Genomic DNA, 20,789 nt, shown 5'->3' with positions numbered 1-20,789 from the left:
TAAATTTTTATAAAAATAAGTCTTCTCCTTCAGATATAAGAACCAACACTTTAGAGCATCTACCTCTACCCAAAACTCAACAACTACTTTCTTCAAAATACAAGAGACAAACCAGTACAGAGTCTAATGGACAATTCATCTGCAAGATTTTCACAGTTGATAAAATTCTCCCACTTTTAAGCCATGTTCATAGTCACACACTCCCTAAGATATCACTAGGAACAGGATTCACTAACTCAAGCATTCTGGGTTTCTCCCAACACAATTAAAATCTCACCTTTTAACAACTTTTGAATAGCCCAAAATTTCTATTCAGGAATGAGGTAAGATAGGGCTAAAGACACGGCTCAGTAGTTAAGATCACTGCTCTTCTAGAGGACTAAGATTTGGTTCTCAACACCCACATGGTGGCTCATAATCATTTGTCACTCCATATCCAGGGGACCCAAGGCCTTCTTTTGATCTCTGCAGGCACCAAACATGCACATGGTGCACACATACATGTAAGTAAAGCACTCATACACATAAAAATATCTTTAAAAAGACTGCCACTGATAATGGACCAGCTATAGCTTGTAATATCATAGCATAAAAATGTAATTCGGAAGAAGGATATATATCCAGACCTGTCAAGAGAGCATACAGGCATGGTAATGTCTGTAAATTTATCCTTATACTATGGGTATAAAAACAGATAACAAGGAAGGAAAAGATTTTGCTTTATAAAGATGACACAGCAGGGCAGTGGTTGTGCCTTTAATCCCAGCACTTGGTAGGCATGCAAGGCAGATTCAAGGCCAGGCTTGTCTACAGAGTGAGTGAGTGAGATCCAGGACAGCCAAAGGTACAGAGAAACCCTGTTGGGGTGGGGGAGAACACTTTTCATTTTATTCCATCTTTGCTGTTGCTGATTTTTGTTGTTGTTGTCACTGTTTCCTGTCTCCCTCACCCCCAGCCACGAAAACATGGTTTTCTGTGTAGCACTGGCTGTCCTCAAGCTCAGAGAGCCACCTGTCTCTGTCTCCCAAGTGTGGTTGTTAAAGGCATATACCACCACCATCCAACTGTTTCTGAAATTTTATTATTTTATAAACTTTATTATTTAAAAAGTATAAATAAGCCAGGCAGTGGTGGCGCACTCACAGTACTTGGGAGGCAGAGGCAGGCGGATCTGAGTTCAAGGCCAGCCTGGTCTACAAAGTGAGTTCCAGGACAGCCAGGGCTATACAGAAAAACCATCTCAAAAAAAAAAAAAAAAAAAAAAAGCAGTGTGAATAAAAATCACACACCAAAATTAACTAGGCCCCAAATCTATGTACAATTCAATGAATTTATATACAATTAATGACATAAAAAATAGAAGCTGTGAAGTTTCACACTAAATTTTATACTTTAAATTTTATATAATTTTAAATTTATATACTAGTACTGAATATATTTTATCCACTTATCAGCAACAAGAACAAAAAAATCCACAACAGAATCAGAATCTGAAAAACAATTAGCTTCATATCCTCTTTCAAAACTCATGCCAATCCCTTGCATTCACTCCTTCTCATGCCTTGATGAGGGGCATGCTGTTTTCATGTTATATGTTATGTGCCCACAGGTACACTTGTTTGTTTTACACACACACACATCATTGGCTAGGTTCCAAATATGAGAGAGCGTATGGTTTATTACTGAGATTATGTAACCTCAATATTAGGTGAATTTACAAATGAATGGAAAATGAAAAATCTGATCTGTATATATCAATATATACACATTTATACTACTGAATTCTAAGGAAAATTGAAAAAGAATTGCAAAGAGTTTTTAAATTCCTTTTGTTGCTTTGTAAACTTGTGTTTTACTTGAGTAATTATATTAAAATATGAGTATGTCAGCTAGAGATGGTGGTAAATACTTTTAATCCTTCACACAGGAGGCAGAAGCAGGAACATCTCTGTGAGTTCAAGGCCAAGCTGGTCTACATATATGAATTCTAAGACAAAAAATTGACCAAAGAAAAAGTAGTATGTCTAAAGAATTCAAAGCCTGGAAAGAGAAAAAGTCAGGTGTGGAAGACAGAGTAAGTGTATTCCAGTGTCATAGCAGACGCTCTTAGAGCCAGACCAACACAGTGAGGACAGAGAGGAAGCACAGCTTACAACACACAGTCAAAAGTACTGGATCAAGTTTCTATTGTTGTTGTCACTGTTTCCTGTCTCCCCCACCCCCAGCCCCAAAACAGGGGGCTGCTCAGAGACCTGTTATACCTGCACCTCAGCAACTATAAAAAAAACTGGAAAAATAAGCTATTATTCAAAAGTATCCAATACCCAATCTACTCACTTCACATTCTAATTTCTTCCATTCTAATTTCTTCAAGCAACCATCCCATGCCCTCTTTCTCAAACTTGTCATTATCTGCCCTTCTACCCATCTGGTTTCTATTAAAAAACAACTTTTTTTTTTTTTTTTTGGTCAGATTGTTTCTCATCAACTTGTAAGGGAAGACCTCTCTCCATATCCCTCCCTAGTCACAATATGATTATCTCACAACATTCAACCCTATGCCTGTATCCTACATTATCCTGCTGTCTTCTTAAGCATCTTTGCTCCACTATGCCTCCTCCTTTCTAGCATCAGAAGTCCACTTCCAACTACCATCTAAGTTTCTGTTTCAGTGACGTTCCTAACAGAAAACTCCTTGGTCTGTAATTACCACCATTTCCTAAATATGTATTACATTAATAGTGAGGCTGTGTTGTATTAGAATCCTTGATTTCTAAAACTGCTGTTGAAGTCATTTAGCTTGAGTTTCACTTTAAAAAAAAAAAATCAGGGCTGGAGAGATGGCTCAACAGTTAAGAGCACTGACTGCTCTTACAAAGGTTGAGTTCAATTCCCAGCAACCAAGTGGTGGTTCACAACCATCTGTAATGGTAAGTCATGGATAATATATAAATAAATAATTCTTTTTAAAAAAAGAAGGCTGGAATAAAGGTTTAGTTAAAAAGTTTTTGTTAAGTTTTTGAGGGTTTTTGGACAATTACAGAGCACTGGTTTCAGGGTTTCTCCAGTACTTTAGAAAACTGACATTGAATTCTTATCTACCAAAACTAAAATGTTAAACAAGGAAATACTTTTTCCTCTAAGAATGTCTTTTCTCTTCAGTCCATCCCTTTTCATGCTGTGGATCAGTCAGGGCCTTGTGCATCCTAAAATGTCATGTTTACTACTAAACCCAGCTTTCATTTCCCCATCTTGCCAATTAGAAAGACAGTAAACAAAAGGGTTTCCTAATAACCTAGTATTCACTGGGGCTTGGAAAATGGTTCAGCCAGTAAAAGCATCAGGACCTGAGTTCAGATCCCCAGTTCCCATATAAAAAAGAAAAAAGGAGAAGGGCTGGAGAGCCAGACAGGGTCCTATGTGATTGTAACCCTAGGAAAGGTTTAGTGGCAGACAGAAAGATCCCTGGAGCATCATTGTCCACATTCTAACCAAGCAGTAGTCACCAGATCCACAAGAGACTGTCTCAAAACCAAAGAAAAATAGGTAATGTTGACCTTATCATCAAGAGACTCAACATAACCCAACCTTCCATCCACACCTACAACACAACACACCTACAACACCCACACCTACGACACCCACACCTACAACACCCACACCTACAACACCCACACCTACAACACAACACACCTACAACACCCACACCTACAACACCCACACCTACAACACCCACACCTACAACACCCACACCTACAACACCCACACCTACAACACCCACACCTACAACACAACATACCTACAACACCCACACCTACAACACCCACACCTACAACACCCACACCTACAACACAACACACCTACAACACCCACACCTACAACACCCACACCTACAACACCCACACCTACAACACCCACACCTACAACACCCACACCTACAACACCCACACCTACAACACAACACACCTACAACACAACACACCTACAACACAACACACCTACAACACAACACACCTACAACACAACACACCTACAACACAACACACCTACAACACAACACACCTACAACACCCACACCTACAACACCCACACCTACAACACCCACACCTACAACACCCACACCTACAACACCCACACCTACAACACAACACACCTACAACACCCACACCTACAACACAACACACCTACAACACCCACACCTACAACACAACACACCTACAACACCCACACCTACAACACAACACACCTACTAACACCCACACTTACAAACACACAGGCTTAATAGTCTCCAAATGAAATTATACTATCTTTTATTACTTGCTTCTGGACTACCTATCAAAAAACAAATCCAACCTTGTATTTAAGCCAGTGTTTCTATTGAGTAGCATCTGAAAAGCATTCTTAAAAGCATTTAATGTATCCCAGGTTACTTTCCAAAATATGTGTCCTGCTCATGTCTGAGAGGCTAAAGAAAGACTGATGTGTGACTACACTGAAAACTACAGAATTGTTAAATATGCTTTAAAAGATAAATTTTGTATGTGGATTATACTTCAGGATTTTTAAATATTTCAGCTTGTGTCTTCATATGTCTGTCACAAGTAGTTCTTACACATAAAAGGATTAAATTCAAAGCCTGTTGTATGCTAACCACTGAACAACACCCCCAGTCCAGGATTCTCTTTTTAACTTCTTAAATAGGACTGCAGTTCAAAAACACATTTTGTCCATATTAGAATTTCCATGATGTCTGTCTCTCCCTACCCCCACAAACACTCAGGGCAAGTGGGCACATAAAGCTGAAAAGGATTGGAGTTTAAGACCCAGGTTCAATTCCCAGCACTACATAACAGCTTACAACTGTCTGTAATTCCAGTTCCAGGACTCCTGACATCCTCACAGACATACATGCAGGCAGAATACCAATGTACATAAAATAAAATCATTAAAAAAATAATGCTTTTAAAAAACTGAAAAATAAATCTTAAAGAGTGCCTGCCTAAGCATGTGTCAGGCCTGTCTTAGTCTCCAGCATCAAGGAAACAGACAGACAGACTCATCACATCAACACACTGACCATTACAGGAAAATCCACTCGCCAAACAGACAAAAGCCTTAAAGAGAAAACAACCCAGGCATGGTGGTGCATGTCTGTAATCCCACCACTAAGGAGGCTGAGGCAGAAGGATCAATGCTACAAATTAAAGCCCAGCCCGTCCTACACAGCAAGATTCAGTAACAGTCAGGACTACACAACACAAAAAGGGAAAACATGGTTTACATTTTTGCAAATCCCTGAATGCCTAAGGGAAGAAAAGACAGAAGCTCAGATCTGTTTCTGCACTAAATTGCTTGTGAAATGTGGTTTGGGCTGAAGCATATGAATAACTTCACAAAGAGATGTAGCTGGGAAAGGAAGGAATAACAACAGCCTGTTGGCTAATTATGGGTATTCTTTGATACTTGACAAGTGGCAGTCTTTTAAGACAGTTTTCATGCAATGTGCAACAGTTGGAAATTTTGTGAACATTTTTATTGAGTTATCAAGTAGGTTTTCAGTGAAATTGTAATTTGTCTTTAAAAAGTACAGTCATTAAGAATACACAACAGGGTTGGAGAGATGGCTCATTGGGTAAGAGCACTGACTGCTCTTCCAAAGGTCTTGAGTTCAATTCCCAGCAACCACATGGTGGCTCACAACCATTGTAATGAGATCTGATGCCCTCTTCTGGTGTGTCTGAAGACAGCTACAGTGTACTCATATAAATAAATCTTTAAAAAAAAAAGGAATACACAACAAACGAGCTGGGCGTGGTGGTTCATGCCCTTAATCCCAGCACTTGGGAGGCAGAGGCAGGCAGATTTCTGAGTTTGAGGCCAGCCTGCAATCTACAGAGTGAATTCCAGGACAGCCAGGGCTACACAGAGAAACCCTGTCTCAAAAAACAAACAACAACAACAACAACAAAGAAAAAAGAAAAGAATACAACAAACATTCATACCATTTAAGGAATTTTTTTTCTCTTTACCATGTGTACCTATGTCTGTATGTGCATGCACACGAGTATGCAGGTGCTTACAGAAGCCAGGAAAAGATATCAGACCTTTACGAGCTGGAGTTTACAGGTATTTATGAGTCACCCAACAAGCTCTTAACCACTGAGTTAAACTTAAATTTTAACCCATCAGTCAATGTGAACACATGAAAATACAAACAACTTTTTAGTATTAGGAAAAAGATTTCTGAAAGGATACTCAGGCTCTCTAGAAATCTACAAATCAACTTTTGAAAAATTCTATTCTAAATCACTTAGTGGTGGTGAGCACCTTTAATTCTAGCACTCAGGAAGCAGAGAGAGGCAGATCTCTTGAGTTTGAGGCTAGCTGGGGCTACAGGGAAACCCTGTGTCAGAAGTGGGTGGAGGGTAGGAATTTTATTCTAACTAGTTTCGGAAACCCAAGCTACAGTAAAGATTTCTAAATGCAAATCTGACCCTCAAGGACAAACTCATCTTTCTAGGCATATATAACAAATCTGTAAGAACACAAAGGAGAAAGGGGAAAGGAGTCATGAAAAGTGTGATGGAAACCACTTCAATCTCTTCAAGTCTCTGCCCCAATTCACCTTTAGAAACAGACTGGGAAATTTAAACAGTATGATCTCCACAGAAATCCAAATATGAAGTACAAGAATTAATGTTATAAAAGGACTTAGTATAAAACAAAAATATTCATCATATCTAGACAAATAACATTAATACAGTAAACAATGGTGCTACCTTTTAAAGCTTCATTAGTTAATTGTGCATGCAAAACATTCAATGAATAAACTTGAAACATCTATAATACATACTTATCAATAGCTATTTCTGACAACCAAATTTAATGGCAACTATCACAAAAACCAAAGAATGTTAGGTGTACACAGTTTCTAGTCAATAGTTATCCTGTCTAATATCTACGTTTTATACAATGAAGAAATGGAATTTTCCAGAGAAAAATGGCTAAGTCAAAAATCACAAACCTAGTGGCTGAGACAGTACCCTCAAGCCCCCAGCACCATGTTTTATTATGCCAACCTGATACTCCACCCGAATACAATATACATTACATTTAATTCAGCCAGCCATGGTGGCACAAACCTTGAATCACAGCACTAAGGAGACAGAAGTAGGCATATCTGAGTTCAAAGCCTGCTTGGTCTACACAGCAAGTTCCAGCCAAACTTGGACTAACTACCCTTTCATTCCCTCCCCATAAACAGAAGTCAAACTCATCCCATACCAAAACCAATAGACAATCTCCTGCCAAATTAAAGGGAAAAACTATGTCTGATAGTTGATAGTACCGATCAGATGTTAAAACAAATAAATACCTGCTGTAGAAAAGAAAAATATTACCAGTACAATAGAAAATCTTTCACTTCAAATAAACAAAGTTTCAAAAAGAACAATTTGGAAGATTCTATGATGCCTCGTACACATAAATACAAGGATATACAACTAAAGCAGTTTTCCTGGATATTATCATTGCACTTATAATTGACATATCATTAAGACTCACCTGCAGGACTGTCGGCATTCTCTCCTGGATGTAGCTGTATACCAGTAGAATCTATAGAATTTACTGTAACTGTCTGTAGATTTGGCAACTGACCAGTGCTTAGACTAACTGGAGTTGAAGTCAAGGCTCCACCTGCTGCGACTTGGCCAAGCGTGAGTGTCTGAACAGGCGTCAAAGTAATTTGTTGGGCAGCGGTATTTTGTATTTGCAAATTCTGCAAGTTCTGGACCCCTTGTACTTGAAATGTTTGCCAAGTTATCTGTCCAGAAGGGGTCACTGTCTGTGCCTGGATTAAAAAGGTTCCAGGATTCAGCTGCAACTGAAGGTTTTGCAAAGCCTGTTGTGATATATTTTGACCACTGGCTTGCACGCCATGGATTGTCTGTGGTGTAATACCTTGCACAATTTGGGCTTGACTGGTTGGCTGCTGAGAATCTTGAAGTTGTAGATGTTGTACAACAGGCTGTGCTGTAGAAACCTGAATATTCTGAGCCTGTGTCTCTTCAGAAACAGGCGACTGGATATAATTTCCCTGAAGATCTGAAGAATGGACTTGCCCACTAGTAGTAGTCAAGCTATTTGTGTTTTGCTGTAATATACCTGTACTATCTATTGTAACAGGCAACTGTGATGAAGAGGATGTTGGCACAAATAAATCTGTATCAGCATTAGTTTCATTAACATCAGGAGAAACCCGCTCACCAGTCCTTTCTGAATTGTCTGAACTATCCATAGCTTGTCCTGTGTTTATCAAATGTCCGTCGGCATTAATGCCTGCAGTCATTGTCTGAGAACTTCCCGAGAGTCCCAAAGAATCTAGATCGACACTATTGATTGGTACAAAGGTAATATTTCCTGGCAGACCAAGAGGCACATTAGCGACTACTTGAGTTTGGCCAGGAAATGATGAGCCACCAATTGCAACTCCCTGAACCTGGACTTGACCAGTCTGTGGTATGAGATTCTGGATATTAGCAGGAGGTGTTCCAGAGGCCAGTAAGGTTTGATTAGAGCCAGGAATGATCTGAATTTGGCTGTTTTCTTGATTTATGCCCCCATTATCTGAGGAGCCTGTGAAGCCAATCTGAACCTGCTGAGCATCTGTTGACTGAATCTGTGGTATTACTTGATACTGAACATTGGACACTGTACCATTTGATGAATCTGATCCTGGTGCAACTGAAAATATTTGTTGATTCTGCAAATTCTGAAGGGGAAGGACATACTGCCCACTTGAAGTAGCAGCACCTGGAATCTGTACTAGATTACCAGCTTCATCTTTTATAGTTGTAGGTGTAGCTGACAAAACCTCCCATCGGTTTGGTGCTCCTCCTAACTGTGCAGAAGCCAAATCACCTGTCTGGATGAAGAAAACAAAAAAAACGTTGTGATGTATTTGTGACAACTTAACCCAATTTGCAAAAAAAACCTCACCTGGTATAAATTCAACTATGTGAAAATAAAAGCCATCCTAATAGCACAAGAGTTCCAACACAAAAGCAGTACTATACATACCATGATAATTTTCACTTCTTGATTTAAGTTACTAAAAACATATAATACATCCTATTTAAGTGGGGATATGTCTTAATCAGAATAATCTAGATTATATTGCAGCCACACTTTTTGGTAGAGGTGAGCAAGGTCTCACTATGTTTGTTGCCCAAACTTGTCTTGGAACTCACATATCCACATGATTCTTCAGTCTCAGTCACAGCTGCTGAATAAACTGGGACTATATAGGTGCACAGTACAATGCATGGCAATACAAACTGATCTTTTAATCACTCATCTATAATCTTTAAACTATATAAAACAAAGGGGCATAAGCAAGATTATAAACAGGACAGAGAACAAAGACTATGCAATTCACTAAAAATATTTAACTAAGCTACCTTTAATTCTGACACTTGGGAAGCAGAGGCAAGTAAATCTCTGAGTTCAAGGCCAGTCTAATCTACAACGCAGACTGTTGTGGCTACACAGAGAAACCCTGTCTCAAACAAACAAAAAACTTTAAAAACTCTAGATCGGCTAGAACACACCTGTAGTGCCAACACTCTGTCTGGAGGGAGAAGCAGAGGACTTCCTTAAGTTTAAGCCTGGGCTATATAACAAGACTTTTTTAAAAAACGCCATCAGGTACTATTGAGGGAAGAGGGAGACACAAACAGCATGATGTTTGTTAACAAACCATATGAATTAGGAGAGTAAATCTATGTTATTGCTATGTCATAAATCTAAAAACACTTCAATTTTATGATGTGTAAACCACCAAACAACATTCTTTTTCTTTACTAACTACTGGGGTGCTGAGGGAGGGGTTAAGACCTTAACAGCTGGGCAATATTAAAGCCCCTCCTATCTATAATCCCAGCACAAGAGAAGGTGAGACAGGATCATATGGAATCTAAGGCCAGCCTGGGCCATCAATATCAAGTAAGGCCTTGTCTCAAAGAAAAACAAAACTTAATGAGAAAAGGTGATTGCCCTACGACTACACAGTAAAATAGCTAAGTCTATAAAGTTTTACTACTAGGTAAATACTGGAGAATAAAGAATGTAACTATATCTATTACTCTAAAATTGCAGTAGAATATGAAGCATACATGTACTACATCCAGTAACCCACAGGATTCTTAACTGTCACCCCCATGGCTTAGAGATTCAACATTAGAAAAGTGTCACTGTAGGCAAAAAGAATGCAAAAAAAAAAAAAAAAAAATTCCTACAAGGTCAACAAGTAGATTCTTTTAAGGGAATAAAAATAGCAATATCTGAGCTGAGCAGTGGTGGCGCACGCCTTTAATCCCAGTACTTGGGAGGCAGACGCAGGTGAATTTCTGAGTCTAAGGCCAGCCTGGTCTACAGAGGGAGTTCCAAGATAGCCAGGGCTACACAGAGAAACCCTGTCTCAAAACAACAAAAAAGAGAAGAGGGGAAAAAAAAAAGGCATTATCTGACATTTGGCCTTTTCTTTTATATACCAAATACTACAGTAACACACTTTTAAAACAATCCTGTGATAAACACTATTCACATCTACACTTCACAGATGAGAAATAAGAAAGACAAGTCACATAGTTATCAAACAGCAGACAATAAGGTAAATCTACAGCTCAACCCAAAGCCCTCTCAACTACTGTTATGCTCACCCCTCTCTGATGACCAGGGGTAAAGTATACTAAGACCAATTATAAAATAAAGACACTAGAAAGAAGGCCATATATTATTTACCATCAAAATAAAGCCATTTTGACTTCACTGTATTCCATATTGTGAGTTTCAATAACTCTGTATGTCACTGGACAATGAAAAATACAAACATAGCTTATCCAGCAATGTCAAAGTAGCTATATAACTGAGCACCAAGGAATCTCTGTATGACCCAAAACAGTATATCCATTTCTTACGAAGTACTACTGGGGCAAGCGAGTCTGTTTACAAGTCACACTAACTTCTGTGGAAAGCTTTCACAGCAGTACTTATCTTTAACTTTGTTTGTTTTTAATAGTCCCCTTTGAGAATATATGAGACACTAAGAAATTCACTACTCAATTTTCATGCAGTTGAAAAGTCTATATTTCAAATGGACCACAGTTCATTTCTGACTTAATGCAAGCATTTGAGCAGATCTGTGAAGATGAAATAAGCATGTACAAGCAAAACAATAAAAACCTTTGTCCACAAATGGTCACAATTCTATGCAAGCAAATGTAGACACACATGCTAATGCAATGTGAAAGTGGTATACACTAGACACATAATCAAAGCACAATGTGGGAACAGAGAGGGGGTGGGGGTGGGGAATTGTCCACACTAATTTGGAAGTCATATTAGAATGTAAGCTTTTACTTTGGTCAGTTAAGAGGCATTAATAAACATATAGAGACGATAAAATACACAAGACTTTTTAAAGAGTCTAACTTAAGGGTCCGAGAGGATCCAGCACAGGCTTATAGTCACACAAAAGCAATGGGAACAGTTCCATCAACTTGTAAATGGCTTTACAGGACATGCTGACTTGTCGGACTTTAGACAGTAAATGAGAACTATGCACGGTTCATAAGCAAGTGATTGCTGCAATCACATTTGTATTTATAAAGATAAACTAAAGGCTCAGTGAAGGGGACTGAAATAAATGCACAAGAAAATAAAGACGAAGAAACTGAACCTATTGCAAATCTCCAGGCCTGAACTCAAATACACTTAAAAACTTAATCTTCAATGTTTATATCAAGGACCAAGCACTGAAGTCACTTTTGGTCAATTCTAATTTAGAATTGAAATTATAACCAGAACTAATCTTTCCAAACATAAACAATTTGTTTTATTTCAGTCTTTTGGCATTTTAAGTAAATTGATATTTACTTAGTCTATTTTGTATTAAAATCTGCATAAAAATGAACAAAATCCATTCATCATCTTAAGTTATTGTTCAACTGAAAAATCAACAGTCAGATTTTTTGCTTGCACTAAATTCACAAACATTCTTGGGTTATTTAGACAATTATAGTACTTTGTCATAAGCTAATTTTACAGAACTGTATTTTTGTCCATTTTCTTTTAAAAGTGATCAATATATGCTACCTAAAGATATATAGATAGGTAATTTCTTACAGGAGTAATAATGAAGTAGATTTTAACCATGAGTGACCAGCTTTCTAGTCAACAAATTCCTTGACTATACATAGGTACTCATGTACAAGTCTGCATAAATACTGTCCACGTCACCCTTCAGAGCTAAGTAAACTACAGCACCAGCTTCCCATAGTATAAGCAGTTAAATGACGGGGGAAATCTGCATATCTGAGGCAAAATAATGTATTAAAACTTTTGTGAATAATCCTAAAGTAAAAAGCATTTTTTAAAAATATATTTAAGGCCAGGTACAATTGTTTATATCTCTAATTCCAAACATTTGGCAGAACCTCAAATGAGACCAACCTAGGAGATACATACATATATACATACATATGTATGTATGTATATATTACATCCCTGTCTGAAAAAGAAGAGGGAAAAAGGAAAGCAAATATATATGCACACAGTATCTATATGCAAAGCATGTAATTCCAAGTTATCATTAATTATTAAAACTATGATATCAGGTTTTAAAAGCACCCATTAGATACCTGGAACAAAGATCAATATATACTTTATGAATAAATAAAAGAAATACATAAAAGAAAATTACAGAAAATATATAGAGGACGAAAGAAATCAGTAAAACTGACTTTTTAGATATTAGCACCCAAGGAACCAATTTTTAACCTACATATGTAATTCTACAATGAGCAAGTCCCAGATAGTCCAACACTACAAAGCCTGAAGTTTGAAGCCTTTTCCTTCATAAAAGAAGTTCCATTAACACACCAATAGAAAAGATTAAATACCAGACGGAGAAGCGATAAATTAGAAAGTCATCCAATACCAAAAGGCAGTGACTGGAAATACTACAGAAACAAAGGGAAACACTAATACAACCAGGAAGGCCTTGGATTGCCTTGGGGGCCTGATAACCCTCTATGCAAGTTCCCAAATAAAACTACGTCTTATTAGAAAATGAACAAGGCAGAGACAAAGTTTGGAGCTGTGATGAAAGGATGGACCATCTAGAGACTGCCATATCCAGGGATCCATCCCATAATCAGCTTCCAAACGCTGACACCATTGCATACACTAGCAAGATTTTGCTTAAAGGACCCAGATATAGCTGTCTCTTGTGAGACTATGCCGGGGCCTAGCAAACACAGAAGTGGATGCTCACAGTCAGCTATTGGATGGATCACAGGGCTCCCAATGGAGGAGCTAGAGAAAGTACCCAAGGAGTTAAAGGGATCTGCAACCCTATAGGGGGAACAACATGATGAACTAACCAGTACCCCCGGAGTTCTTGTCTCTAGCTGCATATGTATCGAAAGATGGCCTAGTCGGCCATCACTGGAAAGAGAGGCCCATTGGACTTGCAAACTTTATATGCCCCAATACAGGGGAATGCCAGGGCCAAAAGAATGGGAATGGGTGGGTAGGGAAGTGGGGGGGGGGGGGGGGGATGGGGAACTTTTGGGATAGCATTGGAAATGTAATTGAGGAAAATACATAATAAAAAAATGTTAAAAATTAAAAAAAAAAAGAAAAAAAAAAAAGAAAATGAACAAGGAAAACCTCGTCGGGCTGGTGAGATGGCTCAGTGGGTAAGAGCACCTGACTGCTCTTCCGAAGGTTCAGAGTTCAAATCCCAGCAACCACATGGTGGCTCACAACCATCTGTAATGAGATCTGACTCCCTCTTCTGGAGTGTCTGAAGACAGCTACAGTGTACTTACATATAATTAATAAATAAATCTTAAAAAAAAAAAAGAAAAAAAAAAAGAAAAGAAAACCTCGTCAACATCAAAGTTGATGTTGTAAAAGTCGTGAGGAGGCATTGCTCATTCTTCCTGGGTCTATACACCTAACAAGGTGAAAAGGACCATAACCTACAGAGGCCTTGGGTGGTGGCAGCACACCCAATGATGTTGCTATAGCAATTCATGACAAGGGCATTCTCCAATGCAATGAGGCATAAAAATAATGGGTGGAGATTGAAGGAAAAGAAAAGAACATGGTCTGTCTTCTTAGATTGTACCAGTGGAAAGGGAAAAGAAATTCTCACTGCATTTTGAAATAATGATTAACTTCTTAGCCCCATTAATGGCTTTATAAAAGCCAGAAGGGTGTACCTGAAAATCAGAACAAGTGTGAAACTAAGGTGGAGTCAAATATAATAATTCTTGAGCAGATACACAAGTAAAATGTCAACTCAAACTGCAAGGGCACTGTAAGGTCTTCCCCACCCCAACTCAGTATGTGGGGGTGGAATGGCAGCCAAGCCTTTGCAAATGCTAGGCAAGCACTGTCACTAAGCTACATCCTAGCCCTGTAAGGTTTTAATGGTAAAATTCCCTACCTTTGAAATGAAATCAGTATTCACTTTTTAAATGTGGCAACATTTACCTGCAAAACTAATAAACATTGAACTTGTAACTTAAACCAGTGATTCTTTTTACATTTGTTTGTATAGTTTATTTCACAAAAGCACAAATTGTCCTCAAGGTCATGCCTGTAATTTGGACAATATAAGCAGAGATCTCATTTCCTAATTATTAATAATAAAATACAAAGGAACTTTGCTGCATCATCTCTGGATGCTCATTACAGGTCATTATAGATGAAACCACTGTGTCTGTCTAATCTGTAGCTCTGCACACCCTTGGCCAGGATCCTCTATAAGTTTCAAACTCAAATGGTAAAGCAAGTCTCTAGTGAACACTGGCTTCTCAAGGTACTCATCATCTTGAAATACCAAGCTAAATTGCCACTAGGTTGAGCATCTGCATTTGGCTTTAGACAGAACACTTTAATAGATATCTTTGTCTAGAACCTAGATTAGAAAATGAACATTAATGGGAAAATCAGCAAAACTCAAAATCTGTAGCTACCTATGTGAGTGATACACAGATCTGAAAACTGTGCCACAATAAGGCAGCATTGGGGGAAGCTGGGCAAAGGTGTAAGTCGTGACTGACACGAGATTCCTGCTTTGCACGAAGTCTAAAAACATCCCACAACTCTCAAGACACTAAGGTCCTCTAGTCATCTCCAGTGATTTCAGAGGACTTAAATATATTAAAGTATAATTTTAAATATTGAAAATATCTTTTAAGCATTCTGAAAAAAACTTTAAACTACTTTTAAACTAGAAATCAACTTTTTTTTCCCATTAATGTTCAGACAAAAACGACAGCTCTCATGTTTTTCACTTTATTCAACTTTCAGCTCAGTTTACTTCAACTTTGCTCAAAGTGAGAAATTTGGAAGAACTCAAGATTTATCGAGCACCAAACATGCACCAAAAAATTCCAAGTTTAGGGGCCTCTCTAGCAAACTGTACTTTCATATTATTACTTTTACTAAATTCAGAGTGTTCATGTTCATCTGGCAGGAAATGGTGTTCTTAATAATGTTGTGATAGGTCAGAGATCTTAAAGAAGCCCAAGAACATGACACAAACACATGGCTGGGGTCAGTCTAGTGATGCAGTAGAGTTGGAGTCTGAGCATGATGCTTTCAGCCCTGCGTTTCTCCTCACCACTCCCCTCCCCATCTGTAAGCACATTCGTAAACTTTGATAGTTACATGAAAAATTGCACTTTAAAGTTTATTTTTCAATTTTACTTCTGAGGTACTTTATTAAAGAAAACAATAAACTTAATTTGGCACTTTGGGACTAGGGAAATATAACTTATTTTAAAAGTTTACTAATCTGCTTAGGTTTCTTTAAAGTTTTCCCAAAGAGCTTTTGATATTTTAATATGCTTAAAAAATACATGACATTAAAAATGTTCCCATTGCCCATAGTCTAATCAGACTAAAAATATCTATTTACTAGTAATACAGAGTAACAACGTTGAATGACTAGTATACAACAGCTAACTTTTCTAACAGTGACAATTAAACTGACACTACATAAATCGATTGCTATAAACCTCTTAAAAACTTATGTCTTGAGACGTGTTTTAACTATCTTAACAAGTGAACACACCTTTTCACAGTAAGCTAAGAGCAGCAATGGTCCACACAGATGTAAAATTCACATTGTCTACAGCACCTAATTTTACACTGAGTCTTCAACTAAGACTTCCCGCTCCTCTCCACAGCCTAGAGGTTCTAAAATTAACAAAGAATCCCATCAGACTCGTTATAATAAAAATAAGATTTTGTCAACCAATTTCAACTCTTTAAGTATGAAGTATACTAACAAGCATGTAAACAAAATGACTTTCATCTACTTTTTAGGATTGATATTCTAGAAAACCTCAAAGGCCAAAATTATTACTAACTTCAAATTTCAATAGCCTCCAACTGTTTCACTTAACCCTACTCAGAACAAAACTAGTGCAAAGTTGGAGTAGTCTGCAAAATGCCAATTCTGAATGATCAGGTTTTAAAAAAAAGTAATAAAAATGTTCGTCCCTGCGTATAAAAGAACATGCTCCTTTTAAATGATCAAATACCCAAGATCTGGAAACTTGCTCCAGATTCAAAAACTCTAGAAACTAGAGCCATCCTTGCCTCGGTAGGTGATACTATCTATGACCGATAGGCTGTGCTTGCAAATGTAGTGCAAAGAGCGAGTGAGTTTTCAAGTCCTGATACGAATTACTTAAACATCCATTTTGGAGTCCCGTGCCCACCCCCCACCTCCGCCGTCTCAGACTTCATTTTGTGAGGAATTTTGCGCGCGATGCCGCAGTGACAATCTCCGGAAGGCGCGGGCCGGCCCCGGCTCCCACCGGGGACGCGAAGGAGCAGGGAAGCGTGGAGGAGCCGGACGGCCCGCGCGTGACGGCCGCGCGGCGGCGGGAGGCCTTGGGCTGGCTGGCTGGCGGGCCGGCGGGCGCGCCGCAGGCCCGGGATGGCGGGCGGGCGGGACTTACCGCTCCGGCGGCGGCGGCGGGGACCCCGGCGGCGGCGGCAACGGCCGCCTCCTCGTCGTCGTCGCCCGGCGATGGCGGCCCTATCTTGCTGCAGGTAGCGGCCAGCAGAGCGAGCGGTGACGGCTGAGTGTCCTACCCGCGATGGGCGGGTTCAGAGAGGGAGACAGGGAGGGGGGTGGCGGTTAGGGCCGGGCCCGCTCGCACAGGAAGTACGGCTCGCTCCGCGCCTGGCCGCGCCGCCAACCGGGCCCCGCGCTCTCCTCCTCCTCCTCCGGGGTCTGCGGCGCCTCTCCCCGCGCTCCGCGGCCCGCGGCGGACGGCTGCGCGCCGGGCCTCTTCCCTCCGCCCGGATCCCACCCGGGAGGGCGCGCACACTTGCACACTCACACACACACACGCACACACACACACACACAAAAAGGCGGCGGGCGGGGGCGCGCGGGCGGGGTCGGAGCGTTGGCGCCTCGGGCGGGCAGCTCCCGGGGCGGGGGAGGGGCGGGCGGGCGGGCGCGCGCGGGAGGGAGGGAGGGAGGGCGAGGGGAGGAGAAAGCGGCGCGCGGGGAGCCCGGCCGCGCTCAGCCGCTCCTCACCTGGGCCGCCGCCGCCGCCGCCGCGCCGTTTCCGTGTTGCTGCTGCTGCTGCTGTTGCTGCTGTAGATACTCGCCGTGGCCGCCGCCGCCTCCGCCGCCGTCCACGTCCAAGGCAGCCATTTCCTCTTGTTTCACGGGCTTTTCGGGAGCTGCAGGCACAGCGCGGGGGGAGGGGGGAGGAGGAGGGTGGGGTGGGGAGGAAGGCGGGTGCGGGGAGGGAGGGGGCCCGCGGGCCGCGGCCACATTAGTGAGCGCCGGGCGGCCCGGGCCCTGCCCCTCCCCTGCCCTCCCCCCGGCCGCGGCGGCCACAGCGGCGGCAGCGGCGCGCTCCCTCCTCCCCTCCTGCTGCCCCCGCCCGCCGCGGCTGTAACCCTCCTCCTCCTCGTTCCCTCCTCCTCCTCCCCGCGCTGCCCCTGCCCCCTCTCCTCTCCTCTCCTCTCCTCCCCTTTCCCTCCGCGGCGCTCGCTCCTCTCGCACCGTCAGTCACTCGCACACGCCCGCCCGCCGCCGCCCGCGCCCGCACACAGGGGGGATGCGCTCCCGGCGGACCGGGCCGCCCGCCCCGAGCCCGGCGGGCACTCGGAGCTGGGGCTGGAAGGGCTGGACGGCTGGCTGGCAGAGATGGGGAGTGCGGCTTTCTGCCTCCGCCGACACTCGGTCGCACGCTCCCGGAGGCCGGGAGCTGGCGGTGGCGGCCCCGGGCTGGCTGTGGGCGGCAGTGGCAGCGGCGGAGGCAACGAGGGTTGCTCTCTCTCGGCTTTACGTACCGGTCATAGTGTGTTTAGGACAGCTCAGGCGGGGCTCCCCGCCGCCTTACACATGGTGAGAAGCGAAGGCGGCGGCGGCGGGAGAAGATGCGGGAAGCGGCGGCGGACACGGCCGGAGCGGTCCGGGGAATTTTTTTTTTCCTATTTTGATTGACTGTGCGGGAAACACAAAAGGTGGAGCCTCCAGCCCAAAAGGGGGGAAGAGGGCGACAGCCCGCCCGGAAGTTCCGCCCCTCTTCCCGGCGCTCATTTGCCGCTAGGCTCTCCGTCAGCTCTGTTCATTGGTCCGGACGCCTGTCGGTCGCTCGGCCTGGCGGCGGGCTTCCTGTTTGCCCCCGGGTTGAAGGGGAGAGACAATGAGCGGCCGTGGCGCCGTAGGTTCTCCGGAACGGCCCCGGCTCGCGCGTTACCCTGCTGTGCCAGCCTCGTTCCTCGGCTGCGGCTGCCAGACCCGAGGCGCAGGCCTCTTCCACTGGCTGGCCCTGCGTGCAGGCCTCGCCAGGCTGTCGGGGAGCCGAGCTGGGGAGGAAGTCCGTCCCCGGTGGCTCCGGCTCCACTCGACGTCTCCTCCATCCTGGCAGCCGACCGGACTGGATCTCCCCAGGGCCCGGGCGCTCGGAGCTGCCTCTTGCCAGCGCTGCCAGGAGGCCACCGCCGCTCGGCCTCAGGGCTGCTGCTGCTACTGAGCAAACCGGACCCGCCCCACGAGCCCTGGGGGAGGGAGCTGGTATTGGGGGAGACACCCCCTCCGAGGCTGGAGGAGGACGTTTTCACACACATTCAGCTCTTGGTCGCAAGTCGGATCCATCACCTTCCCATCCTCCCGAGCTTAGCCCGTGGTTACCAACATCTACTTTTGTGGACCCTGGAGGCAGGCACTTAGAGCAAAAAGATATCTCCAGTCCCTTCATAAAGAAAAAAGGTTTTAGTCCTGGCCAGTGATATCAAAGCAGGCTTAGTTATGTTTTTATTCAATGAGATACAGTCACCCTTTAAAATCAGTTTGCTGCACACACAAACTCCCTGCTTCTTAACCTAAGAAAGTCAGTCAACATTTGTTAAAACAGTTCATCTAAAGTATCCTTCCTCTTGGGAGCGTTTAGGTACATTTTTTTTTTTTTTTGTACTTAGTGGTGTAGGTTAACACCCCTTCCTTTGACATCCTTAATGCCTTGTAGTCAGTCATTCAGAAGAAAAAAGTGTTCTGCAAACAACAGACAGAACGTTGTCTATCACCTCTAGATACTTTTGCTTAAGAAAGGTTGAATTTAAAGTAGGAAACACTACCCACAATACTTTTATTAGAAATCTACCTCAAGCGAGAATAAAGATCCCAATCATTGTACCTATGTTTTGTATGAGGTTGAAGGCAAAGCATTTAAACTAGCTTTGTATACACGAACTTGAAAATTCAATTGGGGGGGGGGGGGAGCGCAAACATCGGTTTCAGAAGCCTTTTTGGACTTTTTGTTTCTTTTTTGTTTTTTTTTCTGGTTGGTTGTGGTTTTTGTTAGTTTTCAAGACAGTTTCATGTGTAACCTTGGTTGTCCTGAAACTGGATTTGTAGACCAGGCTCGCCTGGAACTCACAGAAACCCACCTGCCTCTGCCTCCTGAGTACTGGGATTAAAAGTGGGGGCCATTTCTGCCAACTACTTCGTGGTAATTTTTAATACAATGACACATGTTCTCTTTCTCTTGTGTCACACAAGCAAGAACAGTCTTTCAGGGCCAAAAACCAGATAACTCAAACTAGCTATTTTGAGGTAAAGCTCTTAAAGAATGCACATCAGTGCTGGGCAGTGGTGGCGCATGCTTTTAATCCCAGCACTTGGGAGGCAGAGGCAGGCGGATTTCTGAGTTCAAAGCCAGCCTGGTCTACAGAGTAAGTTCCAGGACAGCCAGGGCTACACAGAGAAACTCTGTCTCGAAAAAACAAAACACGAATGCACATCAGCAAGAGTATGACTCAGCACTAAGGTGAGATTCAATAGACTTCTCCAACCACAGTTGAGTCACTGTGACACCCTATCTTTTTTTTTTTTTTTTTTTTTTTTTTTTTTTTTTTTGGTTTTTCGAGACAGGGTTTCTCTGTGTAGCCCTGGCTGTCCTAGCACTCACTTTGTAGACCAGGCTGGCCTCGAACTCAGAAATCCGCCTGCCTCTGCCTCCCGAGTGCTGGGATTAAAGGCGTGCGCCACCACGCCCGGCGGACACCCTATCTTAAGATGACCAAAAGCAAAATGGTCTCTTGCAAGAATACTTATTTCTTAACTAGTGCAAATACACTCAAAGTATATGCAAAGCATAAAGCCAGTATTTAGATAAATACACACATGTAGTAACATACAGTATAATTTACAATGGATTAATATGTTTTTGTACAGT

The 20,789-nt window shown here is 42.3% G+C and overlaps 1 protein-coding gene across 3 annotated transcripts in view; it reads right to left on the bottom strand.

The window, feature by feature from the left end:
* Window positions 1-19,059, bottom strand: part of Sp3 (Sp3 transcription factor) — a 52,942-nt gene extending 33,883 nt beyond the window's left edge. The window contains exons 1-4 of one of the 3 annotated variants that reach the window (XM_085834785.1): window positions 18,403-19,059; window positions 17,636-17,784; window positions 17,046-17,177; window positions 7,564-8,923 (exon numbers count right to left, since the gene is read on the bottom strand). In XM_085834785.1, coding sequence (XP_085690911.1) covers window positions 7,564-8,923; window positions 17,046-17,177; window positions 17,636-17,784; window positions 18,403-18,409 — 1,648 coding nt within the window. In that variant the 5' untranslated portion in view covers window positions 18,410-19,059. The remainder of the gene's footprint in view (window positions 1-7,563; window positions 8,924-17,045; window positions 17,178-17,635; window positions 17,785-18,402) is intronic. The other 2 variants (XM_021154401.3, XM_085834784.1) reach the window with 2 other exon arrangements.
* Window positions 19,060-20,789: the final 1,730 nt, after the last annotated feature.

The sequence above is a fragment of the Mus caroli genome, unplaced genomic scaffold (genome assembly GCF_978045245.1).
Source record: "Mus caroli unplaced genomic scaffold, Mus_caroli_1 scaffold_2, whole genome shotgun sequence".
Taxonomy (NCBI): Eukaryota; Metazoa; Chordata; class Mammalia; order Rodentia; family Muridae; genus Mus; species Mus caroli.
The sequence above is the reverse complement of the archived record's forward strand: the minus strand, read 5'-3'. Positions and strand labels throughout refer to the sequence as shown.